The sequence below is a fragment of the Orycteropus afer genome, unplaced genomic scaffold (assembly GCF_000298275.1).
Source record: "Orycteropus afer afer isolate SDZICR_OR568_19922 unplaced genomic scaffold, OryAfe1.0 scaffold00121, whole genome shotgun sequence".
Taxonomy (NCBI): domain Eukaryota; kingdom Metazoa; phylum Chordata; class Mammalia; order Tubulidentata; family Orycteropodidae; genus Orycteropus; species Orycteropus afer.
The window spans coordinates 7,299,054-7,326,360 of NW_006921708.1; the positions used below are offsets into that span (position 1 = coordinate 7,299,054).

Here is a 27,307-nt window from a genome sequence, read left to right on the forward strand (position 1 = left end):
AACAACAACAACAACAACTGCCCTCCCTCCCCACAGCAATTAGCTAAAGAGAAGCTCAGACAAAGTCCTTAGTAACTGATTTCAAAGCTTGTGTTTTTCCAGTGTACTCCCAGGCCTACTCCCATTCACAGTTTTCTAACACTATCTGTTAAATTTCATCATGAGAATGTCACTGATTTTCATCTGGAAGATGCTGCATTCTTCCAGCATCTGGAAGGTAGCTTTAGCTTCAGAGCTGACTCCCTTTAACCATCTGTATTGGAACCTATTTGAGAATTCAGCTCACAGAAGTGAGGAATAGTAGAGGAAGCTGAAGTGTGGGCAGAAGCTGAGGAGCCAGCACAGGGAATGGCCAAGATACACAGTATGTCAGGGGATCGATGTCATCTACCCTGCACAGTCCCTAGAGCTGGTCTCAACACACAATGATACAGCAACAGAACTGCATGGGTTCAAGCCACAGACTCTGACCAGAGCAGTCCAGGCCACAACAGTGTGGACAGTCTTTTCTGAGGATATTTCCACTCACTCAGAGCTCAGTGCTCAGCAATTTGGTTTCTCAGGTGTCAGACATTAGGATCAAATTCCATTCTCGCTCCTACTCAGATGCTTGTGACCTTGAGCAATTGCTTAACCTTTCTGAGTATCAGTCTCCTTTATGGATTGAGTTGTATTCCCTAAAAGATATCTGGAAATCCTAACTCCTCTACTTGTAAATATGACTCTGGAAATAGGGTTTTTGTTATGGTTATGAGGTCATACTATAGTAGAGTGGGCTCCTAAACCTGTTTCCTTTTGAGAAATACCTTATAAAGGAGCTGAACAGGGGAAAGCAGACATTATGTGAGAACTCATTAGCAAGCAAAGAAACCCCAAGGATTGCCAGTAGACACCAGAGACTAGGAGAGAGACCCACAGGAGGAATTGACATGGCTGAGAACTTGATTTGGAATTTTAGCTTCTAAAGCTGTCAGGAAATAAATTCCTATCCTTAAAAGCCACCCACTTGTGGTATTTTCTGTTATATATTATTTATTTATTTATTTTTTTTGTGTGTGTTACTCTTTGTTACCTATCAGTGCAGGTGATTTCATATTACTTGGTTCTACAATCAACACCAATGGAAGCAGTAGTCAAGACATCAAACGATGTATTGCACTGGGCAAATCTGCTGCAAAAGACCTCTTTAAAGTGATGAAGAGCAAAAATGTCTCCTTGAAGACTAAGGTGCACTTAACCCCAGCCACAATATTTTCAATCACCTCATATGGAGGTGAAAGCTGGACAGTTAATAAGTAAGACCAAAGAAGAGTTGGTGCTTTTCAGTTGTGGTACTGATGAAGAATACTGAAAGTACTATGGATTGCCAAAATAACCAAAAAATCTGTCCTGGAAGAAGTGCAGGCAGAATGCTCCTTGGAAGTGAGAATGGCCAGACTTTGTCTCACCTACTATGGTCTTGTTGTCAGAAGAGACCATTCCCTGGAGAAGGATATCATGCTTGGTAAAGTGGAGGGTCAACAAAAAAAGGAAAGGCCCTCAATGAGATGGATTGACACAGTGGCTACAATGATGGGATCAGGTATAGCAAGGATTATGAGGTTGGCACAGGACCAGGCAGTGTTTCCTTCTGTTGTACATAGGGTTACTAAGAGTCAGAGTTGACTCAACGGCACCTAACAACAAAAAGTTTATAAAATGGGTAGAATATATGTAGTTTAAAGTTTAGACCAATGACTGGCATGGAATCAACCCCTAATACATGTTATCTCTTAGTTAGTTTACTTAATTGACTTTTAACTAATTAAGGAACCAAAGCTTGGCACCTCCACTAGACACGTCCTCAGGAGAAGGTGGCATCTCCCCAGGCACATTTTTCTAGCAGGCATAGGGCACATGATGGAAAACATAGGACTTTAGTGAAGAAAATGGTGAAAAAGGCAAACATTTCCCAAGACCAGAAGTGGGAGTCGGACTGACCATTTACTGAAATTGGTCAGGTGTGTGGATTAGATCAGATTCCTTTTTCCCTGATGGTGATTGTTCTAGAACCTAGAAAATTCTCCTGCCCACAGAATCTGAGAAGAGCAGTTGTTCTGGTTATCTAGTGCTCCTCTGACAGGAAGCATACCACAAATGGGATGGCCTTAACAAACAGGAGTTTATTTTTACAATTTGGAGGCTTTAAGTCCAAGTTCAAAGTGTCAAGCTCTAGGGACTGGGTCAAAGCCCCTCAACCTTGGGGTCCAGCTCTGCCTCTTGCTCCCAGCCCACTGAAGCTAGAGGTGTTTCTTCACTCAGACAACTGCTGGCTGCTGAGGCTGAGAAGCCCCAAGGTTGACAAGTAAAAAGGCACAGTCCCAATGTTACCAAACCACATGGAAAGCCATTAACTTAAGTCCATTGTAAGTCCCAAGGTTGGCAGAGCATAGCAGGCTGCAGCTACTCAGCTGCTTGTAGTAGATCCTACCATGGAGTTGATTGCCAGTCTCATCATGGGGAATAACCACCACTAGCTACCCAGCCACTCAACCAGGCCCAGCCAAGTTGACACACAAACAACTACCACAACAGTCCTACAATGTTTTTCACTCTGGACACTCTACACCTCCTTCCTGAGGTTACTCACCCACTGGCTGACCGCTGAGGTTCTCTCTAAGAATGTGTCCTGAGAGAGAGAAAGCCATCCTCAGTCAGGTGGTCCTCGGAGCCAGGACAAACATTATGGGCATTCAGCACATGTAGACTAGCACAAGTCACATTTGTGGGTCAGTAGCAACTCTGAACAAGCTGAGTGACCCTTTGGTTAAAAGAGTTGGCTAGTGAAGATGTGCATGGAACAGTAAACCCAGGAGAGCTAGTTACCCCAGAGAGCAGCCATGAGTTGCCACTGAGTTGACTCTGACTCCTGGTGATTCCATGTTTGTCAGACTAGAACAGTGCTGCATAGAACATAGTTTTCAGTGGCTAATTTTTCAGAAGCAGATCAACTCGCCTTTCTTTTGAGATACTTCTGAGTGGACCCAGACCTCTAATCTTTGTTAGCAGCCAAGTATGCTAACTTTTTGCACCACCCAGGGACTCTTGTCCCAAGGAGAGATACCAACAAAACTTATTGAGCACCTACTCTACAGCGAACCCTGATGTTGGTGCTGTTGAAACAGTAGTGAACAAACAGATATAGCCCCTCCCTCATGAAGCTTCCAGTCTTGTGGAAAAACACAGGTTAACAAAAAAACTAAATAAGATATGGGTTGCAGTAGACACTGGTAAGTGGCATGAGGACCAGCAATGAGAAGGGAGGGGGAGAGAAGTCTCCAGGAGAAGGTGATATTAATGAAGATGTCAAGGAGGGTAAGTGGAAGCTTGTCTGATTTCATGCCTGGCCCCAGAACCATCAGACCCCACTGGGCTCATGGACTCAGTCCTTGTAGGACCACTTGCAAACAGGATTTTTGTAAGGTTGTAGCTTTAGTGAATTTCCAAAAGGAAGATAGTCTGTGATCTTTCTCTGAAGATGGGCCTCTGAGTTTGAAACACTTTTGGCCCTACAAATCTGGGCCTGCCCTGCTTGGGCTCCTTTAGAGCCCTGTTTCTCTCTCCTTGGGCAGTGGGTATCTGTGGCTCTTCGCAAATGATTTCTGACTAGGAAGAGCAGGGAGCACACCACCAGGAAACCACCAGGAAACAGAGACTCAGTGGAGGAAATACAGGAGAGCTGAGAACTTCATTTCAATCAGGTCTCTTATTAGGGCAGACTGGAGTGTAGAGTCAGGAGCCAAGACTGCAGAATAAAGCAAAAAGCAAAGGAGGGGAGGCCAAAGAGAAGGGAGCAGGGAAGTCATCTGGTTGAGATAGAGCTGGGTGATGAGGTCTTGAAGCTGGGGAAGAACATGTCCCTGTGTCACCTTAATGCAAGCTACTTCTGGGTTGCTCTGAGACCAAGTTCAGACTTGGAGTGGGAGAATATGCAAGGCTTATGGAGTATCTGGGCCCTGACTACCTTCCAATTGGATGGGAAAGGAAAGGCCAGAGAGAAGAGTGGGGTAGGGAAGGCTGAACTGTGAATATGTAGGCTTCACTTCACACATCAACCTACCTAATATCAGAGCCTCAGCACAGGGCCTGCAAGGTATGAGTGCAATTGCCCTCCCACATGTGAGATTCCCCCACCTCTGCCTAGTCTTGCCCAGCTCCATCTGGACACATTTGCACTGCTCCTCCCAGCAGGGAGGTCCCCATCCACAAGGGGAACCCATCCCTGAAGGAAGTCTAGTTGGGAAACAGACAAGTGAGGACTTTGAAGTGGGGTTTCTTCCCATTGTAGGACCCAGGCCTTTTTTGACCCCCAGGTTCTTCCCTTGGAAAAAGGTGATAACACTTACCTCTGTGGTAATTGTCAGGACAAAGAGAGAAAAAGACATAATGTGTCTAAACAAGTGCATATAGGCGTCTTTCTTTTTGCTAACTCAAAATCTGCTTCCTGTAGCTTATCATCATTTGTTCTTGATCCTACTCCACACAGCATACATGTGCTTCCAGATCCCAAAGCATGTCCAAAGGATTTCTGGCCCTTTCTAGTCTGATTCATCCTTATTACTGAGCATGGGGCATTTTCACCCAGTATAAATAAGGCCACTATCTCACCACTTTTAGAACCTTATGACCTCTTCATTTGGACAGCATCACAGTGTAATGGCTTCTATTCTTTTGCACTGAACACCCTGCCATACCTGATTCCATGATGCAATAAGACTGAGGTCCACAAATTCTTGAAAAAATCCCTTATGGAACTGGTCGATAACATTCTCAGCAAGAATAACAAGATGACTGGAGACTGCATAGTAGGCAAGGCCCAGTCCAACCACAGAAAGCTGAAATGTTGAACAGAAAGGCTGCATTCAGAGACACTCCCAAGACAAGGATTGACCTTTCCACCCACGTGGCTTGGGTTGTAAATTAACTGTAAAATACTAAACAGATACTTTAGCTTAATGCTATTTTGGCATTAACACAACAGAGGAAGAAAGCTGCAATAATGTTGGAATTAGCTAGCTCACGATCAACTTACCATTATTTTTTTTTTTCACATAAATGTACTTTTTTGTTATTATTTTTTTGTGAGGAAAATGATAGAAGAGAGGCTACCTCCAGCCAGTTGCTTGGTTTTCGCCAATAGTTAAGGATGCCTTTCTCAATCATACTGTAGAGTTGAAAACAGAGGTGAACCAGGTTGAGCACCAGAAACACCAGCTGATAAAAAGAAAAAAATAAAAATACTTACAAATTTTTTAAGGTATTAATATTTGTCTAGTTCCTTGTCAATCCTTTTCAAGTGCCTTTTATACAAGTTAATTTTTTATTCCTCAGAGTTTTGATAACAAACTTGCTATTCAGATGGCACTTGGGGCAGCATGACCCCTTGTGTTGGATTGGGTTCTCTAGAGAAACACAAAAACCAGCAAAGTGTATATATATATTTATAGAGAGAAAAAGAGAGAGAGAGAGAGATTTATCTTAGGTAAATGGCTCACAAGCATGTAGAAGCCGACAAGTTCAAGCTGAAAAGTTTGTCTCTGGAGGGGGATGGGGCCCGGAGCCGCCTGGCTTTCGCACGCACGGCAGAGGAGTTCAAGCTACAAAGTTCGTCTCTGGAGGAGATGAGGCCCGGAGCCACCTGGTTCCCGTAAGCACAACAGAGCTGAGAGAATCAAGCTGGCACGCAGCACGCTGGTTGCTGTTCCCAACAAAGGATGAATCCGAAACCTCCAGGGCGAGCGGCGAACCGCTCACTCAAGGAAGTATATAGTCCGGAATGCCGTTCTTCCAGCCTGTCCCTGGGATAGCACTGCAGGCAGGCCACACCCCCAGGGAAACTCCCCCCAGGTAGACCGGCCGCTCAGAACCCAGTCATGTGATCCATCATGGTTACCACCACTCACAACTGGAGTCCAGCCAAGTTGACACATCTTCAACTATCACACCCCTCTTCATGCACAAACCCTCACAGATCCTTACTTGCTGCCAGGTGTTAGGGGTACAAACAAACTCATGGAGGTCGCTGCACTCATTATCTAATCTCCTGACCTCCATGCTAGCTTCTTCCAGTCCTTACTCGGCACTGCCCAAAAGAATGAGTTTATATGTATGTAATACATGTATGTGTGGCTGAATTTTTGAAAGTAGATTATTAGGTCTTTCTTTATAGTCCATCTTAGTCTGGAAGCTCTGCTGACACTTGTTCAGAAATATAGCAACACACAAGCCTCTACTGACAGATGGGTGGTGGGTGCTCATAAAGTGCATTGACCAGGAATTGAAACTCGGTCAGTGAAAAAGAGGAAGATGAACTGGCACAGTGACTGCAACAATTAGCCTCAGTTTCCCCATTACTGAAACAGGAATGGTAATAACTACTTCACAGATGAAATTAAATGACAAAATATACATAGAAAGTACTTTGTAAATCAGAAAACACTCTACAGACAAATTCATGTGCTCCCCTTTGTGCATTTGACCTTCTCACTCTACCTCCTATCCTGTATAAAAGCACTCTGTGACACTTTGATGATCAGTAACCCAAACTCAAATTTAATAATTAACTTATGAGGGATTCAACCACATTAGCAAGAAGCTTTATATGATACTTTTTGTTTTTTGAGGGGCTTATATGTGCTGTCCCCCATGAGCCTGCTATCTAAAGCTACAAATGCAAACAGAGAAGAGTTCATTTTGCTGGTTAATGCAAAGGTGTTAAAAATCAATGCTGTGTGGACCCATATTGGAGCCTGAGGCAAAATTAAAAATCAACAATACTGATTGTGTCTTGATTTAAATTTTGATATTTTGTCCACCATAGATTTTTAATATTAATTTCCATTTTTCAGATATGTTCAGCTACTAACTGAAAGGTTGGCAGCTTGAGTCCACCCAGAAGCACCTTGGAAGAAAGTCCTAGAGATCCACTTCTGAAAAATTCAGCCACTGAAAACTTCACTGAACATAATTCTACTCTGACACACATGAGGTCACCACAAGTCAGAGTCAGCTTGATGGAAACTGGTTTTTCATTATGCTCTTAAGGCAATGTTTTTCTCATTTCATTTTTCTGTATATTTGACCTGAAATGTCATTAAATTTTTCTTTTTCACAGCTGCAAATTTAAATATAGGAAAAAATCAGAAAAAGGCTGAGAAAATGGTCACAATGACTTCCTGTGCACCTAAGTGTTTTGTGAAGCTACATGAGCATATTCCACCTTACCAATACCCACAGGAAGGATGCAGACATCAGTCCCAATCCCCCTAATATGAATTCCACACATCAAGATGACTTTGTATTTGCACATGCCATGTATATGGTGATAGGTTTCCCCATCGAGGTCTTACTCATTTTGCACCCCAACATCTAGAATAACATGTGCCATGTAATGGGAATGTGGCCCAGGGTATATAGATGGATGAATCCTATTGGTGGGGAAGCCCAGCTCCTGGCTGGAGTACTTCTTCCTGGGCTCAGCAAGGATGAGGCAGAGAAGCTGACCTGAACTCACCTCAGGAACCATGAGGAGGTATCTCAGTGCTGAGTCGCTGAGGAAGACACTGACTGATTCCACCCAAGACGAGGGAAGAAGATGCCCAGTGGGGGTCATGTCTGCCCTCAGGGACACGCTGGTGAGGAGCTGGGTTGGAGCATTGTAGAGGGTGAAGTGCAGAGACACAGCCTTGGTGCCTCGGCCAATCCACTGGTTGGCCCTGAGGTTGGTCAGGGCTGTGTGGGCTTCTGGCCTGCAAAGCAGTGCAAATCAAGAGAGGACAGAAAGGCTTTGAAGTCTACAAAGTAGCTACCCAGCAGGCCCCACACAAGGAATGCCTGAGGCAAGCCTTCTCAAGGAAAACAGCCCCAGATCTTCAAAGAGTTGCACAGATGGGCCTTTCTTTATCTGTGGAGTCCACTGAATAGCCCTTTGTCCCTATTTCTTTGCCCTACCCTCTTGCCATCAGTAGCCAGGGTGGATGTAGGCAGGGGTGCTGCAGAGAGGAGGGCTTCTAGCTCCCCATAGTATAGAATGAAGGGGTGGTTCCCAGTATTTCAGCATCAAGGGCTCCACAATATTCAGTTTCCTCTTCCTGCAATGGAACTCATTGTTTAAAGAAATTATTTTTAACAATCTACATTTGGTACCTAGTAGATTGTTTCCTTTTTCTTTTTTCCATACTGCTCAAAGGCATATATTACTCTAACCACCAATCAAGGTCACCACACAGTCTTAGTATAATTCCAACAGCATGTGAACAAGCATGCTGCCACAGTGAGCCAGGGAGGCAGGACAGGTCACAACAGATGGTTGGCTTCAAATCCTGGCTCCAACTTGGGAGTGGTTCAGTCTGTCTGAGCCTCAATTCCTTTCTATGTACAATGTCATACAAAAGTAGGACTAGCACTACTTCATAGAATTGTGTGAGGATTACATGAGGCATAGTGTCCAGCTATGTACAATAAATGTCTATTATCTTCCATGACCTCAAATCTTCTAGAAATAAATGAAGAATTTTTGAGAAAATGTTCTGCTTTGCCCTTTCTTAAGCACTTAGAGTCTGAAGATATGAGTTTGAATTCTAATTCTCTTGTACACTAGCTGATGACCTTGGGCAAGTTACTTTTCTATGATCTAATGATAATAACAAATCTTGCCTTAATCCCTTTGTACCTCTGTTTCCATTACTGTGGAGTGATGTGCTGCCTCTGAAGCTTTCTGGGGAGCTGCCTCTGGCTACTGATGACCACTGGCCCTCTGAACACACTGACCTTGTTCTACCAAGGTGGAGCGTACAGTACTCTTTCACCATGCAACCCTTGGGATGACTCGGGGTTACTTTTTGGTTTGCTGGTTCTGTCATGTAGTGGTTTACAGGCTCTCTGAATTTGGGGCTACATGCAGAAGGAAAGTCTTTGATAAGAGCTGAAAATGGGCTAGGAAGCTGTAAAAGAATCACAAGAGAAAACACAGGTACATATATCAAATTCCACCCTGCATTCTGAGGTTTGCAAACCATAGCTGCACACAGCCACGTTCAATATTCTGAAATGTGGCATATGTAGTCTCTTGCTGTATCTGCTTAGTATCCAGAACTTGGGGCACCTAACTGCCAAGGCCTGGACAATCTGAGTACCATGTCATTATGGGAGATGACAAAAGTAAAGTGCCCAAACTTGGGGGGGGGGGGGAAGACAGTCAATATTCTAGTTATATTATTTAAAATATTCTAGTTTCACTTGGGAGCTCTGGTGGTGTAGTGCCTAAGGCATTTGACTGCTACCCAGAAGACTGGCAGCTCAAACTCACCAGCCCCTCCTTGGAAGGAAGGTTGGGATATCTACTTCCATAGTGATAGTGCCTCAGAAACCCAAGGAGGGGTTGCTATGAGTCATATCTGACTCCACTTAGAATTCTAGGTCTCTAAAAGGCAGACCATGAACTGACTAGCCTTTCAGTAGAGTACCAGGACAAGAAGAGGCTTTTGGAAAGGCTGGAAGGGAGAAGGAAATGGAGGTCAAGGCTTACACTGCCTCAAACTTGGCAACTTACACATTACAAATAATCAGTCAGACTCTCAGAGATGATTAAAATTATCTACCAGTTTCCTGCCCAAATGTCTCCTGCTGTTATCCTGGACCACTGAGTCAATTCTGACTCATGATGTAGAAGACAGAGTAGAACGGCCCCATAAGGTTTCCTAGGCTGTAACCTTTATGGGAGTAGATTTCCAGGTCTTTTCTCCCATGGTGGATTCAAACTGTCAACCTTTTGGTTAGCAGCTGAATACTTAACCATTGTGCCATTAGAGCTCCTTAAATGTCCCCTAGATGGTTCTAATTTAATTTATTTTTAGGGGAGAAAAGAATGTCTTACCTTGCATAAACTATTTGGAGAAACATTTAGCTGTTTAATTACTGAGGTGCCAATTAGATAGCACTTTCCTCCAAGAGCTCTAGACTAAAAGAAGAAGAAGGAAAAAATAATAAAATGACTGGAAACATTGTAAACTTAAAAGAGCATCATCAAATAGTATTAAAAAGTTGTGGATATGTGCTGGATACTAGACTGGAGGTCAAGATTTTACTTTCCTTCTAAAGATAGTCTCAGACTTTAACCATCATTCTAAGAAAGAGAGCAGCTACCTCCACAGTCTTCTCCTAGAAAGAGTCTACAATTTATATGGTACTTCCATAATCTGTACCAAATAAGTATGTTTTTGTTTTTTTCTAAAGTTTCTCCAGTTTGAACCCATGTGATTACATAGAATATTTCAAAGTGAAATTAGAAATAAAGTGGTTGAGAAATGCAGGACTAAGTCATTTTATAAAAAGGAAAAGGTAAGCTAGAAATGGAGTTATACTAAATACACATTCCAAATGTAACTTTTTCTCCACAACTTGGGACAAGCCTTGACTCCAGCAGGGAGCTTCCTTATACACTCATCTTAGCTTTTAGCCCCTCCTCGGATCTGTGACTGCTCCTTATGCTCCTCTTGTGATGACACTCGATACACTAAACAAGAACCTTTGGTTTGCTCATCATTCATGCCATTAGCCTGAGAGCTCCTTGGGGCCACTACGTCCCTGCACCTAGCTAGGGCCTACAAGTATATTAATCTAGGGAATCAGGTGCAGATGGGGAGGTTGCCATGTGATTTTGCAGAGAGAGAAACAGTGTTTTGTTTTGTTTTTTTTTTCACTGTTTTGTACCACTGTCACAAGGCTTTTTTGATACTATTGTGCACAAGAAGTAGCTCTGGTACTGTGGTGCCTAAGGCACTTGTCTGCTAACTAGAAGGCTGGTGGTTCAAACCCACCAGCCACTCCTCAAAAGGAAGGCTGGGCAACCTACTTCTGTAGTGATACCACCTTGGAAACCCAAGGAGGGAGTTGCAAATGAGTTGGGTCTGACTCTACAGCACATAACAAGAACAACAACAACAACATTGTGTATAAGAAAGTGTAAGACCCACCTGGGCCTCCTGTACATCAGTCCCATATAGGCCATCCAGAAACCTGGTCAGACTCCACTCCCACCAGTCATCAGTACTTCTCAGGCCACTAAAAGAGTTCGTAGGGTTCCTTAATGAAAGAACAAAATAGATAGATAAATAAATAAATAAATAAGGGCATTTGGAAGCAATCAGCCATAGGACACAATGGCCCTAGAGACCAGAAGAACTAGTTGGTGCCTGGCTACCAATGCCAACTACTCAGGAAAGGATCGAATCTGGAGATCCTGGGTAGAGTGGGAGGAAAAACATGGAACAAAATCCAAAAAATAATGACCAGAATTATGGGTCAGATGAAATTTTATAAGAACCCCCAATACTATGGCCCTGGAATACATTTTGCACCTGGAATAAAATGTACCTCCAGGGGTTAGCTCTCAGCCCAGTAGTTAACAAGATGTACATGCAGACCACTTAACCCAGGATAACGTACCCACATATTCTATGGTAATACATCCATTAGAGAAATAGACCACCGGGCACCAGGGGACCAACATTCAAATTGAGGAAATGCAGGACAAATAGGAGTACATAAATATGAGGGTCAGAGGGGGAGGGTTACAGTGTAGGGAGGGGAGGAGACTGGATTAGGGTTGGACATGGTAAATGGGGAGTGAAACTAAATGTACACATAACGTTGAATATAAAACAAGCTCTTAAAATTGAAAAATAGTAATAATTATAAATAAATAAATAATGGTACTTTGAGGAACTGTCAAAGAAAAAAAAGAAAGAACAAAAGAGAAATACTGTTTCTGCACCAACCAGAACTAATAGAAAGAAACCAGAATTAATAGAAAGAAAATGTTTTTTCCTGTCAATTTTTTTCTCTAATTCAAATTAAATTAAATACTTTTCATGAGCTCTGAAGAAATTAAAACTAAAACCACCTACACTTTGAGGTACAAAACCCCTGCACTCACTCTTCTACTTAGTAGCAGAAGAGAGGGCAGTACAGTGGATAAGGAACTTATTAATTCACTCACTTATTCACTCAGCAAACATCACTATTCAGCTACTATGTGGCAGGCACTGTTATAGGCACTGTGATACAGAAAACAAGTCCCTTCCCTGTGTGAGGAAACAATGTTGTTTTTGTTGTATGTCATCAAGTTAATCTAACTCATAGAGATTCTAAAGGACAGAGAACTGTCCCATAGGGTTTCCTAGGCTGAAATATTCACAGGAGCTATCACCAGGTCTTTTCTGCCATGGAGCCACTTGTGGGTTCAAACTGTGGACACTTTGTTTAGCAGCCAAGCACTTAACCATTCAGCACCACAGCTCCTTCAAAACAAACAATAAATGAGACAAATAAGCAAAATATACACTATGTTAGTAATAAATATTAAGAAGAAAAGGCTGAACAGAAAAGACAAGATGTGGTGGGATGGGCAGGTGAACATTTTAGTCCAAATGTCTAGGGAATGTTCAGTAGACAGTGGCATTTGAGCAAAGACCTGAAGGAATGAAAGATGAGCTATATGGATACCTGAGGGACGGCATTCCAGGCAAAGAGGATGGCAGGGGCACAGGCTGGGAAGCAACATAGCTGGCAGATTCAGAATAGTGCAGAGGTCCGTTTGGTCCAGAGTGAACAATGGGAATAGGAGGAAAAGGCAGGTCTTGTATCATACAATCACTATCCAAATCCTTTTTCATCACATACTGCCTACTGAGCATGTCATTTAATCTCTCTTTCCTCAATCCCTCCAAAAAAGACAGTAAGATCCTGCCATCAAGATGGCTCTGAGCACTCGATCAGAAGCACAGATGAGGTGCAATATTGACACATAGTAAGTGTCAATCAGCATGAGGCAGTGGTGGTTTAGTGGTAGAATTCTCACCTTCCATGTGGGAGACCAAGGTTCAATTCCAGGCCAGTGCCCCTAATGCATAGCCACCACCTGTCAGGCAGCTTGTGTATTGCTCTGATTTCTGAACAGATTTCATTAGAGCTTTTAGACTAAGACAAACTAGGAAGAAAGGCCTTGTGGAGCTATACCCAAAAATCAGCCAATGAAAATCCCATCGATCACAATGGTCCAATCCACAACTCATCATGGGGATGGTGCAGGACTGTTGCTCATGGGTTACCTTGGCTCAGGGTGACTCAACTGTAGCAAACAACAATAATAAACTTTTGGTCAAAATATATGTCTACTGCAAAGCAAGTTGTAGACCTGTCAAAACTACAGGTAGGATGAAGTAGTTAAGAGGAGATACTTCTGAAGACAAAGATGGGAGGCATAAAGTAAGCAGATCCAGCTTTGCAAGCATTTATAACCTCAGTTAAGAGGTAGGTAGAAAAAAGATGAACAGATACAGAAGGGCAGTGAGGGAGAGGTGGAGGGAGAGTGGGATTGAGGGAAGGAAGGAGGGGAAGGAAGAAGATAGTGTAAAGAAAGATGATTAATTTTCAATAGAGAAAAATCTTAATCATCTGCTCTGGATAGCAAGACTGTTGGATCTCATTTGACAGACAAACATTTACCTATTCTATTTACAGACTAATATAATCCATATTTTATATGTTTTAAAAATAATAGTAATATTATAGACCTTTAAAATCATGTTGTGTTTTTATAATTTTCAGATAAACTATTATCACTTCCTGATATTTATTCCCCAGTTGGGATAGCATTAAAGAAAGTAAGTCAAGAACTAAGTGTGACCCAGAGACAACAGGCACACCCCATCTCTCTACGTTTCACACCTCATTCCTGACAAGCTTGGAGTACATGTGGTGAACCAAAACATTCAATGCTTTAGCCCTGCCTGTATTAATTTGAGTAATTAAATAAGAGGTCAACAAAATAGCTGAACAAAGCCAAAGATAAAACCAGCAATTATTTTCCATTTATGGTGCATGAAGAAAGCAGCTATTTGATTGACTGGTGGTTTAGTTTAGTTTTATTTTATTTGTAATTTCACAGAGTCTTTATTGATTTTGTTGTTGTTGTTGTTATGTGCCATTGAGTTGGACCTGACTCATAGCGCCTCCTTGGGTTTTGGAGGCAGTATCACTATGGAACTAGATTGCCCCATCTTCCTTCCGAGGAGTGGCTGGTGGGTTTGAACTGCCAGCCTTCTGGTTAGCAGTCAAGTACCTTAGGCACTATGCTACCAGAGCTCCTCTTACTGATTTTAGGCCTCCAGTACTTGAGTTCTACTTAATCCATTTCTTCCCTACTGGGCTTTAGTTCTTCAATGTAGGATGCTAGCAAATGCCAAACCCTAAAAGTGATTGATGTTTCAGGATTATACACAGAGAGGGAAAGGTGGGGAAAGAATCCAATTTAAACATTCCATTATAAATCAAGATACATAAATATCCATGCTTGGTGGTCAGAATGGCCAGAGGTAGTAAAGTCTTTGACTCTTTGGGAAACAGAAGGTTAACATGAGTCATAAATTAATAGCATGTGCACTTGAGATATCTCACAAATATTATCTCAGCTGTAATATTTCTGATTTTAATACCAAAAAGCAACAATATAAGAAATCTGTCAAATAATGCTTACTTGTGAAATGTGAGATAAAAAATCTTGTAAAAGCCAGAAAATTTTCACATTTAGATTTCCCATTCCAGAGAGAAACTACTAAAATGGTCTCTTTGTTTTGCGCACAGCTCCATCTACTGGCACAAATAACACGCATGCACAATTGGTTAGTCATGGAAGTATTTTTGTAAACTGGGAAGTAGAAAATATCACTTAATTTCCCTACTGGGACACTCATCAATAAAAGCTTGCATTATTTAGTTAAAGAGAATTCAGACTTCTTTAACTAGGACATCTAGGTCTTACTTTACTATTGTTGTTAGGTGCCATCAAGTAGGATCCAACTCACAGAAACCCTATGTACAATAGAACAAAACATTGCCTGGTTCTGCACAAGCCTCACAATCCTTGCTATACCTGAACCCATCATTGCAGCTACTGTGTAAATCCATCTCATTGAGGGCCTTCTCCTTTTTCTCCAACCTTCCACTTTACCAAGCATGATAGCCTTCTCCAGGGAATGGTCCCTTCTAACAACATGACCAAAGCAAGTGGAAAAGTCTGGCCATTCTCACTTCCAAGTGGGTAAAACAACTGACATGTGCAATGATATTAAACCCACTGCCATCAAGTTGATTCTGGCTCATAGTAACCCTTTTAGACACAGAAGAACAGCCCCATAGGGTTTCCCAAGACTGTTAATCTTTACAGAAACATACTACCTCATGTTTTTCCTGTGGAGTGGCTGGTGAGTTCAAACTACCGATCTTTTTGTTAGTAGCCAAATGTTTTAACCACTATGCCACCAAATATAGCCATTAGCTGGCTGGAAATCAATCACCCTCACTTTTGTAGAAATAATATGTCCTGAAATACTAGAAAATCTGACTGGGTTTTCCAGTGATTCACCTCTTCCAAAAATTCGAACAAATTAATTTACATTAAATCAAATCACTTAGTTAAAGGCAACACATTTATAGAAAAGCTGCTAGAATATGTTTGCAAATAATCTCCAGAAAAAGAGAAAGCAAATCCTGAAGAGAACTGGATTCTTTTCTTTTCTTCCACTGAAACCATAGTAAAGAACCAATATTAATTTATATGAGTGTTTTAGATTTCAAAGCTAAACTACTTTGAAAGAACTATAAGGCTGAGTTTTTTGGCAGATGAAAATAAAATCTGACCATTGATTTAATAACAACTTTTCAGTTAAAAAAAGAGAAATGCTACATTAAATGTACACATTGATTATAATATATATTCCTATTTCAGAAATGTTAAACCATGTAAATTATGCTTTTTGGAATAAAAAATATGACTCGACATCACGTTATCAGTGGTTGTTTCTGGGAGGTAGTATTATGGAAATTCTCAAGCTTTGGATGTCTCAGTTCTTTCCATACCTGCCTACAATGAACATCTACTACTTTAAAAAATAGTAAGAAACAAGTAATGACTGGGAAAAAGAAGAGATGTTAAGAAAGTATTTGAATTTGCTAATGTCATTGATAAGGAGCTCTGGTAGCATAGTGCCTAAGGCACTTGACTGCTAACCAGAAGGGCACTTAACTGCTAACCAGAAGGGTGGCGGTTTAAACCCACCAGCCACTCCTTGGAAGGAAGGTTGGGCAATCCTACTTCTGTAGTGATACTGCCTTGGAAACCCAAGGAGGGGTTGCTATGAGTCGGGGCCAATAACAACAACAACAACGTCAATGATTGAAGACCTTAGATGTCTTCAGTAAAAAGGAAACTGCAATACACTATTTTGGCACAGCACTAAAGTGCACAGACCTTAAAGTGTCTTGAACTATTGTTCCACTGTTTACCAAAATGAGATACTATGAATGTGCCCAAAGTGTCCATATCTGTGAAAGGGGGCCCTTCAACAATGGGGAGAATAGTGTCCATAAGTCAGTTTGGCAACATTTTCCTTATTTCATATCAGAGGAGAGGACAAGCCTAATTCAGTCTCCAACTTGTTAAAAAAAAAAAAAAAAAACCTTCTTTAGGCTTTACTCTTACAAAGGCAAAATGAACAGAGGGAGTGAATTAGATGGTCTTGAATGTCTCTTCCTTTCTGACTCTGTCTAAATTAGAAGACAAAGACATGGTCTGGCTTGCTAAAGTAACAAAGTTAAGTGAACCCTCACTTAGAGCCCTGAGTCCTGAGCTTCCACTGGAAACACTTACCTGGAATACTGAGTCTGCGCTTCCCCATGGGAACCCTACCCAGTGCCCTGAGCTTCCCTGTGGACGTACACTAGCCATCATTAGGTCACTCCTATGCAGTGGCCCAGATCTAGAGAAGTTCACCAAAACCTCCTACCTTGTAAATTCATTCCGAATAGCTTGATTGAGAGCATATTCTTCCCAGGAGAATTTGCCGTATGTTATAAACATAAGCAGAACCAGCATGAGGGTGTACATGAAAAAGTCTCTGTAAGAAAGATATTTTAAAATATTTTCACAGACTTCATGTATACATACACATTTCTTTTACTCAGCAAAACCCTTTTTTAATGTAAATGGACTTTTAAATTGCTGGGAAGAAATTTTTTTATAAGGTATGGGTTATGTGTTGAATTTTAATTTTTTGCATATTGACATCCTGTTTACCCAGCATGATGTGTTGAAAAGACTATCCTTTTTTTAATGCATTTGCACCTTTGTGGGGTCTATTTCGGGCTCCCTATTCTGTCCCATTGATCTACGTGTCTATTCTTTTGTTGATACTATGCTGTCTTTACTGCTGTATGTTTATAAGTCTTGAAATCAAATAGTGTGAGTCCTCTGATTTTTTTCTTCTTTTTTAGAATTGTTTTGCCTATTCAAGTTATTTTGCTTTCCATATAAGCTTTAGAATCAACTTGCCAGAGTCTATATAAAAGCTTGAGGGAATTTTAGTGGAAATTATAGACTGAATTGGAAAGAATTGATGCCTTAGAAACACTGGGCTTTCAATCCATGAATATGATATATTTTTCCATGTAATTACATCTTCTTTGATTTCTTTCAATACAGTTTTATAGTTTTCAATCTGCAGATCCTGCTAACATTTCCTTAGATTTATATTTAAGTACTTAGTTTCTTTAGTGCTATTGTAATTTTAAAAAAAAAATTGAATTCCAATTCTTCATTGTTGGAATTTAAAAACATACCAGACTTTGTACATTGACCTTGTCTCCTGAAAACAGTGTATAGATTAAGCACATTGATGCTAATCTATAGGTTGGCAATTCAAATTCATCAATGGCTCTGCAGGAGAAAAGACTGGTGATCTGTTCCCATAAGATTTCAGCCTAGGAAACCCTATAAGACAGTTCTACTCTGTCATATAGGATTGATATGAGTCAGAATCAATTTAAGGGCATATAATAAAAGCATCACCAAACTTGTTGAATTCACTTAATAATTTTAAGAACTCTTTAAAGATTCTTTGGGATTATCAGCAAAGACTAATCATTTAATTTTCCAATAAAGACATGTATTTCTTCTTTTCAAATACACATGCCCTTTGTTTCTTTTTCTTGACTACTGGATCTAGTGAGGCAAGGCTAGGCCCCATCCCCCTAGAGCCAGGAAAGGGAAGGAGCAGAGCGGCTGGGGACCACAACAGCAGCAGGATCCAGGTAAGGGGCAGGAGGCAAGGTTAGGCCCCAGCCCCCTAGAGCCAGGAAAGGGAGGGAGTAGGAGAGCCCACGGACCACAATAGTGGCAGGATCCAGGTAAAGGGTGGGAGGCAGGCAGGCCCCAACCCCCAGAGCCAGGAAAGGCAGGGAGCAGAGCAGCCAGGGACCACAAAGTGGCAGAATCCACGTAGGAATTAGGTAAGGGGAAGGCAGAGATGTTTCCAACAGGTAGGGGAAACAAACTTGTCTGTCAGTTTTCCATCCTGTGGGACTTGCACGTTACTATGAGGCTTGAGGCTGTGTTACTGGTGCTTCAATTGCCATCAGGGTTGCACATGGTACACAGGTTTCAACACAGTTTACAGATTGAGAGAGACTAGGAAGAAGGTAGAGGCCATCCACTTCTCAAAAAAATTGGCCACAGAAAACCTTATGAATAGCAAAGAAACACTGTCTGATACATTATTGGGCAACTTTATGAATAGCTTGGAAACACTGTCTGACACAGTGCAGGAAGATGAGCCCCTTGGGTCAGAAGGCACTCCAAACAAGACTGGGAAAGAACTGCCTCATCAGAGAATTACCAACCTTAATGATATAGATAAAGTAAGTCTTTCAGGACCTCCATGTGCTGACATGGCATGACTCAAATTGAGGAGAAACAGATGAAAACATCCATTAATAACTGGAACATGGAATGTACGAAGTATGAATCTAGGAAAATTGGAAGTTGTCAAAAATGAAATGGAACACACAAAGTTTAATATCCCAGGCATTAGTGAGCTGAAATGGACTGGTTTTGACCATTTTGAATCAGACAACCATATGATCTATTTTGCTGGGAATGACAAAATTAAGAGGAATGGCATGGCATCCCTCATCACAAAAGATGTTTCAAGATCTGGCCTGAAGTACAATGCTGTCAGTGATAGGATAATATCCATACATCTACAAGGAAGACCCATTAATACTACTATTACTCAAATTTATACACCAACCACCAAAGCCAAAGAAAAGGAAATTGAAGATTTTTATCAACAAAACTTCTGCAGTCTGAAATTGACCAAACATGCAATCAAGATGTGTTGCTTATCACTGATGATTGGAATGCAAAAGTTGGAAACACAGAAGAATGACCAGTAGTTGGAAAATTTGGCCTCGGTGACAAAAATAACACTGGAGATTGCATGATAGAATTTTGCAAGACTAATGACTTATTCATTGCAAATACCTTTTTCCAACAACACAAACAGTGGCTATAAATGTGGACTTCACCAGATGGAGTACACAGGAATCAGACTGACTACATCTATGGCAGGAGGCAATGGAAAAGCTCAGTATCTTCAGCCAAAACAAAGTCAGGAGCTGATTGTGGAACAATCCATCAATTGCTCATATGCAAGTTCAACTTGAAGTTGACGACAAAACAAGTCCACAAGAGCCAAAATATGACCTTGTATATATCCCTCCTGAATTTAGAGACCACCTAAAGAATAGATTTGATGAATTGAACACGGAAAATTTGGCCTTGGTGACAGAAATAACACTGGAGATTGCATTATAGAATTCTGCAAGACCAAAGACTTATTATTGCAAATATCTTTTTCAACAACACAAATGCTGGCTATACATGTGGACTTCACCAGATGGAGTGCACAAGAATCAGATCGACTACATCTGTGGCAGGAGGCGATGGAAAAGCTTAATATCTTTGGCCAAAACAAGGCCAGGAGCTGACTGTGGAACAAACCATCAACTGCTCATATGCAACTTGAAGTTGAAGACAATTAAAACAAGTCCACAAGAGCCAAAATATGACCTTGAATATATCACACCTGAATTTAGAGACCATCTAAAGAACAGATTTGATGCATTGAACACCCATGACCAAAAACCAGAAGAATTGTGGGGTGACATCAACAACATCATCCATGAAGAAAGCAAGAAGTCACTAAAAATACAAGAAAGGAAGAATACAAGAAATGGATGCCAGGAAAGACTCTGAAACTTGCCCTTGAGTGAAGGAAGAACAGCTAAAACAAATGGAAGAAATGACAAGATAAGAGAGCTGAACACAAGATTTCAAAGGGCAGCTCAAACAGACAAAGCCAATTAATATAATGAAATGTGCAAAGACCTGGAGTTAGAAAACCAAAAGGAAAGAACACTCTCAGCATTTCTCAAGCTGAAGAAACTGAGGAAAAATTTAAGCCTTGAGTTGCAATGCTGAAAGATTCTATGGGAAAAATATTAAATGATGCAGGAAGCATAGAAGATGGAAGGAATACACAGAGTTACTGTACCAAAAAGGACTGGTCAATCTTCATCCATTTCAGGAGGTGGCATATGTTCAAGAACCAATGTTACTGAAGGAAAAAGTCGAAGCTGCACTGAAAGAATTGATGAAGAACTGATGAAATATCCATTGAGATGTTTCAACAAATGGATTCTGCGCTGGTTATGCCAAGAGATTTGGAAGACAACTACCTGGCCAACTGCCTGGAAGAGATCCATATTTGTACTCATTCCAAAGAAATGTGGAAATTACCAAGCAATATAATTAATATCACATGGAAATAAAATCTTACTGAAGATAATTCAGAAAGAGTTGCAGCAGTATATTGACAGAGAACTTCCAGAAATGCAAGCTGGATTCAGAAGAGGATGTGGAACGAGGGATATCATTGCTGATGTCAGATGGATCTTGGCTCAAAGTAAAGAATACCAGAAAGATATTTATTTGTGTTCTATTGACTATGAAAAAGCATTTGATTGTCAAAGAAGAATGAAGAAAACCAAAGATTCATGGAAAGAATTAGTCCTAGCGACTGGTACACCATGCGATCCATAGCCTATACAACTATAAAACCAGAAGAACTAGATGGTGCCTGGCTACCACTGTCAATCACTTGGAGAGAGATCTATGTAGGAGATCCTGGATAGAGAGGGAGAACAATGTGGAACAAAACTCAAAATCATTTGGAAAGAAAAAGGGGGGACCAGGTTTGCTGGTCTATAGAGCCTGGTGGAACCACTGAGAGTATGGCCCCTAGCTGCCCTGCAGGTCTGGAATTGAACCTACACCTGTGGCTTCCAGCCAAATAAAAGACAGGAATAGGAGTTGAGCATTTACCTGAGGTAGATACACTCCTTGGAGAGAACAATCATGGGAGAAAGAGGGGTTGTTAATGCACAGGGAGACAGCTCAGGGGGCAGGGGTGCATGGAGGGATGGACACAGGGAAGAGGTGACTGTCAGGAGGAAGTGGGAGGGGAACTGTTGCACTGTGGTGAATTGTGGTCAATGTCATGAGACAAAATGTATGTGAACTGCTGTATGGAAAGTGAATTTGCTCTGTAAATTTTCACTGAAATCACAATAAAAAGATTTAATAATAATAATAATAAGCATTTGATTGTGTGGATCATAATAAATTGTGGATAGCATTGAGAAGATTGGAAATTCCAGAACACTTAATTATACTCATGAGGAACCTGTACATAGACAGAAAAAGGGAACACTGCATGTTTAAAATCAAGAAGGGAGTGCATCAGGTTGTACCATTTCACCACACTTATTCAATTTGTATGCTGAGCAAATAATCCAAGAAGTTTGACTATATGAAGAAGAACGTGGCATCAGGATTGGAGGAAGAATCATTAACAACCTGTCATATGCTGATGACACAACTTTCCTTGCTGAAAGTGAGGATAACTTGAAGTATTTACTGATGAAGATTGAAGAATACAGTCTGCAGTATGGGTTACATCTCAATATAAGGAAAACAAAAGTCCTCACAACTGGACCTACAAGCAACATCATGATAAAGGAGAAAGACTGAAATTGTCAAAGACTTCACACTGCTTGGTTCTATAATCAATGACAATGGAAGCAGCAGTCAGGACATCAGATGATGTATAGCCCCGGGCAAATTGGCTGCAAAGGAGCTCTTTCAAGTGCTGAAGAGCAAAGATGTCTCCTTGAGGACTAAGGTGCTCCTGACACAAGCTATAGCATTTTCACTCACCTCATATTCATGTGAGAGCTGGACAATGAATAAGGAAGACTGAAGAAGAATTGATACTTTTGAGCTGTGGTATTGGTGAAAAAAGCTGAAAATACTGTGGACTGATAAAAGAACTAACAGGTCTGTACTGGAGGAAGTGCAGCCGGGATGCTTCTTGGAGGGAAGAATGGCCAGACTTTGTCTCCCATACTTTGGCCATGTTGTCAGAAGGGACCATTCCCTGGAGAAGGATGTCATGCTTGGTAAGGTGGTAGGTTGATGAAAGAGGGGAAGGCCCTCAACGAGATGGATTGACATGGTGGCAGCGGCAATGGGCTCAAGTATAACGAGAATCATGGAGCTGGCTCAAGACCAGGTGGTGTTGCATTCTGCTGTGCATAGGGTCGTTATGAGTTGGAGATGACTCGGCAGCACCTAACAACATCAACAACACTATACTGGACTTTCAATATAATGTTAGATAGAAGTGGGAAGAGAGGACATCTCTTGTCTCCTTGATCTTAAAAAGCATTTAATGTTTCACCAATAAATACAATGTTAAGTACAGGGATTTCGTAGATCCCTTTATTAGATAAAGGAAGCTCTCTTCTATTCCTAGTTTGCTCAGAGATTTAAAATATGTTTTTAATGAATAAATGTCAAATACTTTGTCAAATACTTTTTCTTCATCTATTTAGATGATCATATGATTTTTAAAATTTAGTCTATTAATATGATGACTTATATTAACTAATTTCCCACTTAAGTGTGTTTTAATATATAGATACCACCTCCAACTCTTTTTCTGTTAGTCTAAAATCATCACTTTATTGATCAAACTAATTTTTTTGTCCTGTAAAGTTCCTAATTGTCTGGAATTTGCTAATTGCTTGCTTGTGGTATTATTTCATGTGTTCTTATTATAACCTGGAAGTTGCGAGAAAATGCTTAATCAAATTAAGATTTGACTTTTTTGGCTAGGTCTGTTTTTTCCATCAAAAGACACAAAATATATGGTTGTTTCTCCACCATTTCCTTTCTCTCCTCCTCTCTTTCTCACATCTTTTCCTTAGAGATTTAAAATGCCACCTTTATCCTATACAAGAAGTCCCTGCATTAAGAAAGAGTTCCATCCTTAAATCTGACTTTAAGTTGTATTTGTACATAATTTGGAATAATTAGGTACAGTTTGTATCTAATATTTGTTCCTCAAATGTCTGTCTTGGTATGTGGTATATAGTCTACCTTTCTATGCATAGAAAACAGGAAAGAAACACTTCCAGATACACTAAAGCAACATTTAACATAATAATACTATAATAATGATGTTTTGATGTGAGTCACAATGTCGCACCCATTGTTATTATGGATCATTGTATGTAACTCTAGTTTTTAATATTATAGGCTTTTTTTGGGGGGGAGGTGTGTCATAACTATGAGCTGTATGTAAGTCACATTCATAACCCAGAGACTGCCTGTATTAGTTTTTGCATTTGTATTTTGGTATAGTGCTGGATTTTCTATTCTGTTTCATGGGCCTCTCTGTTATTTATATCCAAAACCACATTCTTTTAATAGAGGCTTTTATAGTCTATTTATATATCTTGCAGGAGTGGCCCCTACTTCTTGTTCTAGTTTTTCAGAGTTTTCCTGGCCATTATTTGTTTGTTCTTCTAAACCAATATTATAATCAGCTTGACTAGTACCAGAAAAAAAAAAAACATGATGGCATTTTCTTGTTAAATTTATAATTTGATTTTAGAGAAAATTTAGGAAGACATGATGTATATCTTCTTATTCATGACAAGGTTTGTGTTTCTATTTGTTTAAGTCCACATTTAGGTCTTTTAGGGAAGTTTATCTTTCTCCTATACAAAGTTTGTACATTTCTTCTTAAGATTGTGCCTTTGCTAAATGGAGAGTGTATCCAAGATCATATACAGGGTTGGCAGACAATGGGCCTCTCGAAGAGTATGAAGGGATGGACACTGGGAGGAGGTAACTATGGGGAGGAAGTGGGAGGGGAGCTGCTGCATTGTAAATTTTGGTCAATGACATGAGACAAAGTATATGTGAACTGCTGTATGAAAAGTGAATTTACTCTGTAAATCTTCACCCAAATCCTAAGGAAAAAAAAAAAAGATTGTGCCTTTGTATCTTACTGTATTTTATTTATTTGCTGTGTTGACTAGTCTTCTATTAAATATAGCTGGCTTGTTCTTGTATACATGAAGGATATTGGATTTGTATTTTCAATTTTATAACCTATTTTACTGAATTCTTTTGTAATTTTTATTAGATTTTCCACACACACACACACCTCTCTCACGCTTTTTCATTTTTTTTTCTATTTTAGGGGGTGAGTTTCCAGACATTCAATCATGTCATATGCAAAAATGGCTGGTTTTACCAAGTATGTTGCCTCCAATTGCATTTTCCAGTCTATTTGCCTATCCTGCTCAGTGTGGACTGTGCTCCCACGGGTTTCTCAGCACTCTGGGGTTGTGTCCTGAATTGAACTGGATGATTTTTGGCTTTACTTGGTCTGTTGGGCCAGATGGCTCTAGAGCAGGGACCTACCCTGGTCTGTGAACTAGAGGGTCTATAGCCCTCCTGGCCACCTCCTGCCATCACATTCACCTGATACACTCTCCAATGAATAAGACCTATAGGTGGCTTGTGTTCTCCTCAAATGCCACAGTACATCCCTCCAGTTTGCTCTGTAGTCATGCTAACTGACTACAGGTCTCTCAGGCTCAGTCATTTGTCCCTACCTCCATACATTTGGAGGCATGTAGGGTATTGTGTTATTTACTTTGTTGTAGATGTTTTCTTTGTTTTGCTATCTTAGTCACTCTTGTTGATTTTTATGGAGACATATGGGAAAATGAGAAGATTATATCATTGTTCCATCTTCCTGAATTCCTTCCCAGACCTCCTTTAAACTTGATATTCAAGTACAACCATAGCTCTTCTGTTTGGAACAGAATTTGCTTTAGAATGTGCACCATATTAAAGGAAGATCTGATGGTGTTCCAACTGTAATGAATTTGTCAGAAAGTTTTTGATAAAAAGAGAAGTGGTTCCATTACAGACATTGTCAGCATCATTTTTGGATAAATATCAGGAATTCCTATGTCATTGACAAACTACATTAGAAAGATTTGGGAGACCAAATTCATACCCAGAATTTAAAGAAAACTCTCAGCTAGTCTTTACAGAAGGCTTTTTCCAGTAGTCCCAATCCAGCAAGTACCATGGATGAAGAATGAAAATAGATATCATTGAGAGAAAGATGTCTGAGTAGGAAGTTAGAGAGCTTTGCCACGCACATATTTTCTGTTTTATTTAAAAAATTCACAGAGCTTTGCATTGAGGACAATAATATAGCTGTGCATATTTTAACTTAAAAATATTTTTAAATGCTTGTCATTGAGTTAAATAAATGTTGTAGGAAGAAGTGTTATATTTATCATATGATTTCTCATGCCCCACAGGTGCATGTACCAGGCAGCATACTAAGTACATACATGTGAGGGGATTATATTCCATCATGCATGTGAATGTAGGAATAATGAAGGAAGTTGAGACCCAGAGGAGTCAGGTCTCTTGACCAATTTCTCATCATTGGAAAGTGGCAGAAACAAGTTTCCTGACTCCAATCCCATTTCTCTGCATGTCTTGTACTTGAGAATATGGTGTGTGATATTGTAAAGGATGGCTTTGGGGCCAAAAAATTTTTTCCCTTCTACCTCCTCACCCCCAGATGTAAACAAACTTCAAGAATGGCTAGATAAAGCTCTTCTGAGGCTGTAGGACCTTTCTCTTGATGGTTTGCTAGACCCCAGCAAACCAGCAATGGCATTCCCACCTACCTCAGAGCTGATCGTGCATGATTCTCTTTCCTCATCCTCTCCTTTGTTGCTCTGAGCTGGGCCATGGATGGTGGATGAGCCCAGCGCAGAAGGCGTGCTCGCTGCCGGATGGCCAATATCTGTCAGAGACAAGAACACTGTGAGCCCCAGGCTGTGATGTCAGAAGAGAGGCACCTGGCAATCCTAACCTGAGGAGCAGGTCATAGTCATATTGCGCACTCTGCTTGGTATGTGGGGAACAGTTATTATGTCTCAATGGCATACACCAGGTTGATGTGGGTGTGAGAAGAGGCAGTCTTCTCCTGTCCCAGGCAAGCTTTTTTGTCAGGCATTGAAGCTGGGCCATTAAAAATATTTGCTTTAATGTGAGCTGTCTAATACTGTCAAATTATAGGAGCAATTATCTTTGTTATTTGTATAAAATTTTTTTCTGAAAAACTCTTAAAGCATGGAAAAAACATTTTAAAGTGAGTCTTAGCAAGAAATGAACTTTGTTTTCCTTTTTTTTAGGAGATTATTGATTTCATATTATATCTGTTTATAGTCAAGGCATAGCAGTAACAGAACAATCAATCAATTGAAATTATTTGTTCATTTGTTTCTCATTGCCATATTCATTCATTCAGTACCCATTTACAGAGCCAAGCATGGGGGCTGGTCCTTGTGATATTGTAAGAAATCAGAAGCATTCCTTTTTTTCCAAGGGCTTCCAGTCTTTTAGGAAATAGAGGCCAAGTACACAAACAGCCAAAATATAAAGCAGAACATTATGTATGCCAGAGTGGTCCACACATAGTTGTCAGGGATTTAGATACTATCTCCAGCTGATGCATCAAGAATCTCAAGAAATCATTACTGCAGATTCACTGGAGAGGGTCTCTGTTTCATGGAGAAGCTCATGTGTGAGGGGTATACCTATGTTAAGGTTCTGATGGATATTCATATGAGATGACAACACATGTTTTGGGATGCCACGCTGGCCTTTAAGAAGAAGGTACTGAGATTGTGGCCAATCAGGGAAAGGAATCTCATCCCCAAGGTTGAGATGCACCACTTTGGGATGCAGCTGCACATGGTGAACAGAGAAGGAAAGAAAGCCTTTGAAGTAGAAAGGAAAGTTGAGACTCAAAAGGCATGAGGAAAATCTGAACAATACTGTTTTTCAAAAACTAATGTTATGGGAAACAGAAAGTATTAGTTGTACAGCACAACTTGCTCATATGAAAAATGTTGAAATGGG

General features: G+C 40.5%; 1 protein-coding gene across 1 annotated transcript in view; it reads right to left on the reverse strand.

Annotated features, from left to right (window-relative positions):
- The window catches only part of PKD1L1 (polycystin 1 like 1, transient receptor potential channel interacting), a 256,681-nt gene that overhangs the window by 22,893 nt on the left and 206,481 nt on the right, over positions 1 to 27,307 (reverse strand). The window contains exons 38-45 of the mRNA XM_007944144.1: positions 26,068 to 26,186; positions 16,884 to 16,994; positions 11,013 to 11,121; positions 9,914 to 9,997; positions 8,809 to 8,981; positions 7,553 to 7,787; positions 5,149 to 5,253; positions 4,734 to 4,874 (exon numbers count right to left, since the gene is read on the reverse strand). Of these exons, the coding sequence (XP_007942335.1) occupies positions 4,734 to 4,874; positions 5,149 to 5,253; positions 7,553 to 7,787; positions 8,809 to 8,981; positions 9,914 to 9,997; positions 11,013 to 11,121; positions 16,884 to 16,994; positions 26,068 to 26,186 (1,077 nt within the window). The remainder of the gene's footprint in view (positions 1 to 4,733; positions 4,875 to 5,148; positions 5,254 to 7,552; positions 7,788 to 8,808; positions 8,982 to 9,913; positions 9,998 to 11,012; positions 11,122 to 16,883; positions 16,995 to 26,067; positions 26,187 to 27,307) is intronic.